General features: G+C 46.8%; 1 protein-coding gene across 5 annotated transcripts in view; it reads right to left on the bottom strand.

The window, feature by feature from the left end:
• Nucleotides 1–835, bottom strand: part of ARNT (aryl hydrocarbon receptor nuclear translocator) — an 85,025-nt gene extending 84,190 nt beyond the window's left edge. For 2 of the 5 annotated variants that reach the window (XM_003800439.2, XM_023519397.1), the window contains exon 1: nt 643–835. In XM_003800439.2, the coding sequence (XP_003800487.2) occupies nt 643–667 (25 nt within the window). In that variant the 5' untranslated portion in view covers nt 668–835. The remainder of the gene's footprint in view (nt 1–642) is intronic. The other 3 variants (XM_023519398.1, XM_023519400.1, XM_023519399.1) reach the window with 2 other exon arrangements.
• Between the last annotated feature and the right edge of the window lie 4,986 nt (nt 836–5,821).

Here is a 5,821-nt window from a genome sequence, read left to right as displayed (position 1 = left end):
CATTTTAAGAAAGGAAAAACAGTATTAAAATTGTAATAATATATATTGATAACGTTTGTTATCCTGTATATTGTATCTTGCATCCCTTATAACTGCAGAAGTCAAATATGACTCAGTGTTATTATATTATATATAATATATATTCAAAGAATTTTAAATTTAAAAAAATCTAAATTAAAATGTAAACGTTTAAATGTGTGGTAGCAACACTTCATTTAACAGCAACGTGGTCCACTGTTTATGAATCCAAACTGCTCTTAAAGTAAAACGAACCACTCTGCCTACAGTTACTCGGCATCAATCACCTCCAGCGGGCAGAGGGTTAAAAGAGGACCACAGCCCAGACCAGAATGCCGCTGAGAGCGGAGGAGGCCAGCCCCGCCGGCCGCGCTCCAACACAGCTCCGAGAAGGGAACCCCCGACTCCCACCCGCCGGCTGTTTCCCTCCCGCTCCGGTCTGCACCGATCCCCAAGGGTCAGGCACCTCCCCCAGGTCACTCCCCTCCCCCACTGTCCCCCGGCTGCCCCCGCCCCGCCTCAACTACTCCAGCTCCTGCTACGTCCCCTCAACCTAAGTCTCATCAGTTGTCAGCCCCTTCAGCACCTCCCCTTTAGAGGCGCCACAGTCCTCCGTCTCCTCACCGGGGTTAGCAGTAGTCGCCGCCATGGCTGTAAAAGCCACCGCCACCGCGCCACCCCCCCAGTGGGAGGAGCTACCGCTACCGAACTGGGGGGAAGGGGGAGAGAAGAGCCACTCCCCAGAAGCGGCGCGTTACCGCCACCAACCGCCACCGCGGAATCCAAGATGGCGGCTCCAGCCACCCTCAGCATCCCCAACACCCACGGCAAGAAGGCCCCGCCCTCAATATGGGCGGTGTTAACTCACGGCCGGCCTCCTCTGGAAAACTGACCAATGGAAACGCCAGGTCGACCAGGGGCGGGGCTGGTCATTGCGCTAGCCTGTCAAGTAGAGGGAGTGCTGGGAAGAACTCTTGCCGGCTCCCTAATCCCTCCTTCTTTGCTTTAAGGTTGATGGACTGAGTGATGTCAGTGAAAAGCGATCCAAATGGGTATTTTGCTGAAGAACTCCTTGGTGGTTCGCCTGCAACCGGTTTACTTTGTAGATCTTCTTTAAATCCTCTAATACTTAAACTTCAAATGGTGATTTGTAATCCTTTATACCTTTTTCCTCTTTTAAAGACCTTTGCTCCTGGTGAAAATAGTTCGGGGCTAACTTTTGAATGCTTGGTGTGGAACTGGTACTATAGGATCTAGGCGCTTCTGGTTTGATAAAGGAGATACCTACAGCAAAAACTGGAGGCACTGGATGACAAAAGTATTTTGATTAAGAGTGGGTAACTGGCTCAGCGCCTGTGGCTCAAGCGGCTAAGACACCAGCCACATACACCTAAGGTGGCGAGTTCGAATCCCCAGCCCGGGCCCGCCAAACAACAATGATGGCTGCAACCAAAAAATGGCCAGGCGTTGTGGCGGGCGCCTGTAGTCCCAGCTACTTGGGAGGCTGAGGCAGGAGACTCGCTTGAGCCCAGGAATTGGAGGTTGCTGTGAGCAGTGAAGCCATGGCACTCTACCTAGGGTGACAGCTTGAGGCTCTGTCTCAAAAAAAAAAAATGTTTTTAATGAACCAAATAAAACCTTTGAGGATATAGTAAATTTTGCATTGGAGGTACTTATGAACATGTATGACTAATCTAAGTGAAATAATTGTTTTGACTTTTGATTCAAATGTCTCAAGTAAATTCTTTTGAGGAAAGGGGGAAAAGATAATGAAGCTTTAGTGATCCTGTTGACAAGTTCTCAAATTTGAGCATACATCACAATCACTAAAGGAGCTGGTTAAAACACAGATGTCACACAACGTGGTGATACTTGTCTATAGTCCCAGCTACTCAGGAGGCAAAGACTAGAAGATTGCTTGAGTTTGAGGCTATAGCCAGCTATGATCATACCACTGCACTCCAACCTAAGCAACATAGTGAGATCCCATCTCTTATAAAACAAAGACAGATGCAACACCCCCAGAGTTTCTTATTCATTAAGGCCAGGGTAGGGGCACCAAAATTTACATTTCTAACAACTTCCCAGGTAATGCTGCTAATCCAGAGAGACCCATTTCATAGACCCAAAAGCTGGCTAATGAAAGTATTACCTGAGCTATTTAACTGTAGCTGCCCCAGCCCTGGCAGAGTTGTGGAAATACTCCTCCACCCATCTAGGCTTCAATTTAATCTAGTGGGATCATTTTCTTACTCACTATGGAGTGTCTGAAACTTGATCTTGTTTTAGTTTAACTATTTATGAAGCTTCTGAGTTCAGTGTGGGAGTAGGGAAGCAAGAGAGCTACCAACCACTCTCCTTTTGCAGTTGGGGGCTGAAAAAAAGAACAGAGCCTGCCAAGAAATGTGCTCCAGTAGGAGATTGCCCTGGTAATAGCCAAATCCAGCCTGGGATATCGCTCTCTTGAAAGGTAAATAACTATGCATATTACCTTCCTGCTGCAGTTTTCACTGGGAAAAATTCCACCAATGTGAGTTGCTTTTTTTTAAGACGGCATCTCACTTTGTCACCTTGGTAGAGTGCTCTGGCGTCACAGCTCACAGCAACTTCAGCATCCCAAGTACTAGGGACTACAGGCACCGACCATAACACCTGGCTATTTTTTGTTGCAGTTGTCATTGTTTAGCTGACCCAGGCCAGGTTCAAACCTGACAGCCTCAGTGTATGTGGCCAGCACCATAACCACTGTGCTGTGGGTGCTGAGCTAACAATTGCAAGTTTAATAGCATCTTCCTATGAGCTTGGGAAATGGTGGAGAATGATTGAGCAAAGTAGGAGGGTTTTTGTTTTTTGGGTTTGTTTGTTTGTGGGGTTTTTTTTGTTTGTTTGCTTTGTTTTTTGCCTAGGTTGGACTTGAACTCCTGGGTTCAAGTGAACCTCTGGACTCAGCATAAGAACTCTCTCTTTTTTATTTTTTTCTTAGAAAAAATTGAAACTTTCATCTGAGAGGTGAAGTCTTAGGCATAGTCTCTTTGTAAGGCAAATTGTGGGGGACCTCTGATTAGTCCTGTTACCCAGAGAATGTCTTTGATTTTAGGGATTATAGTAAGAAAGCTTCATACTTATATTTCTTCATCACTTCTCTCTTTAGACTAAACTTATGGCCAGGAGAAAAAAGCTGTGTCTTTTTAGTATTTGGGTTTTTTCCCAGGAATGGTAGGGCACTCCAGTTGGGAAGAATGAAGTGATTTGGGAAGAGAACACAAGGAAAGGAAGGGATGATTGATATTTCTGAAAGTGAAAGAGGAACTGACTTTGCCAGTAAATACTATTGTTCTGTTTCTTGCTTTAGCAGGACCAAATTTAACATAAACCAATAGTTTCATGCCCCACCTACTCTAGTTCTGTGCAGTGCTGCTACTAATCTCAAACAAAAAATAAACTTTAAAAGCCACTGTAAAAAATCCTAGGAGCCACTTTTAAAAATCCTTCTCTTTGGAGACAGATTCTGGATCTACCATATTTTTTTTTTTAGAGATAGCACCTCATTTTGTCACCTTCAATAGAATGCTGTAGCATCACAGCTCACAGCAACCTCCAGCTCCTGGGCTTAGACAATTCTCTTGCATCAGCCTCCCAAGTAGCTGGGACTACAGGCGCCCACCACAACGCCTGGCTATTTTTTTGTTCCAGTTTGGCCAGGGTTCAAACCCGCCACCCTCAGTATATGGGGCTGGGGGTCTACTCACTAAGCCACAGGCACCACCCTGGATCTACCATTTTTTATAGTGTATTTCTCAAGAAAAGTTGTGTGGCCTACAATGACTCAAAGAAAGGAAACAATATGCAAGACTCCTGTTAGACCCAACGCAGGGTCCGGCTAAGATAGCTACCCCCAAGGAACAGTCACCAGTCTCGGGTTGATGCAAAAGCAAGAGGTGAATTTATTTCTGACGCGTCAGGGTCCCTCAGCCGCTCGGAGAGGAACCCCGAAGAGCTGTTACAGGCTGCTTTTATACCCAAAAACCGCCGGGGGAGGGGGCGGAATGCCGTTGGCGGATTGCCGTTGGTGGAATGCCATTGGTGGTTTGAGGAAGCAGGAGAAGGGTTATATTCAGGGGGAAACAGGGGAAGGGTCATTCAGGGGGTCTCTTCATTCCCTCCTCTTATTAAGTACCTGGTCTTAATCTTAAGACCTCAAATTAAAGGTGATCATGCTGTTGTAGGGCTTGATATTGTTGAGTGAGTACGAGAGCTTGAGTTATACTAAGTCTCTCTTGGATGAAGGCAAGTAAGCGGAAAAGTATACAAGGACCAAAGGTCAGGAGGAATAGGAGGATGAGTAGGGGTCCAGCTATAGCAGAAAGGAGAGTAGTTAGCCAAGGGGACTTAGTAAACCAGCTTTCAAATAGACCTTGTTGGGACTCTCAGTCTCGTTGTCTCTGGGCTAAGCGGTCTCTAAGTTTAGACATAGAGTCTCAGACAACTCCGGTGTGATCAGCATAAAAACAACACTGTTCTTTTAGGGCCACACACAGGCCTCCTTCCTTCAAAAATTGGAGGTCTAAACCTCTTCTGTTTTGTAAAACTACCTCTGACAGGGAGGTTAAAGATTGTTCCAGTTTGGTAATAGACTCTTCTATGGCTTTCAGGTCTTCATCTATAGCTATCCTTAGCTGGGTGAAATGTTGGTTACCCTGGATGAGGGCTGCTGCCCCGGTACCAACTCCTGCTGAGACTCCAATACCTAGGATTACTGCTAGTGTTAAGAATACTGGTTTCCGCTTCTGTCTCTGGGAAAAGCGGTTGTCGAGAGTGTGTTCAGGGTGCCAGTAGACCCGGGGAAGCACATGTACGAGTACACAAAAATCCTGGGACTGGTTAAAAATGGAAGCGGACACACAAGGGGTGAGGCCAGTGTTACAAGCCCACCAGAGGTATGGAAGTAAGGGACACAGGAAGGTAGAAGGGGGGGAACCGATAGGGTGGTGTTGCATAGGTTGGAATAGGGGAGGCTCGGAGTTCCCAGGCAGGTCCCTGAGCCAGATACCTCTGTAAGAGTTAGTTTTCAGTGTTCTTTCCAATCACAGAGATCAAGGGAAGAAGAGTTGGAGAAATTACCGGTGGTGGCTACTCCTTCGTAATACGGGGGATCCGAGGCTATGCACAGCCAGCAGGATTCAGTGAGATTAGGGTTTGTTAGGTTTAGGACCGTGTAGGTCCCTTGGATTAGGTTAAAGACACAGCTGGAAGGGGTGGATACAGGACTGAGAGGTGAGGGAGTATTGTGAAGGGTGTTGTTGTTGGGGTTAGGGGAAATGGTGGAGGGGGTGTGGGCTACGGTTGAATCCTGGAGGACGGGGTTCGGGCCTATTTGTACCAGGGGATATGGATCCTTTACCTGGACCCTAATCAGGAAGACGTTACCTTGGTCTGGTTCATAGGCATTATACAGTCTTATACCCCACCATTTGCCGATTTCCCAACCCTGCATCCGTTTCCCTTTCTCAGTGAAGCTAATACTAACTATGTCACACTTGGGATTTACTAGGGGGCATCCTTTGTCAGGGCACTTAGTTTTTCGCTTTACTTGGATTAGGTCTCCCGTTCTAGGGGGGTTCCACCATATCTGTCCAGTGGAGACACAGCTCCAATGGAGACAAAAGTATGAACTTGCTCCTCCACACTTGTCAGAGAGATGACCAGGGCAGACATAGAAAGTCCCCGTTAAATCTGGACGGCACCGGCTTGGCGCCTGTGGCTCAAGTGGCTAAGGCGCCAGCCACATACATCTAAGGTGGTG

This window comes from Otolemur garnettii, unplaced genomic scaffold (assembly GCF_000181295.1).
Source record: "Otolemur garnettii isolate 467f Iridium unplaced genomic scaffold, OtoGar3 scaffold00174, whole genome shotgun sequence".
Taxonomy (NCBI): domain Eukaryota; kingdom Metazoa; phylum Chordata; class Mammalia; order Primates; family Galagidae; genus Otolemur; species Otolemur garnettii.
The sequence above is the reverse complement of the archived record's forward strand: the minus strand, read 5'-3'. Positions and strand labels throughout refer to the sequence as shown.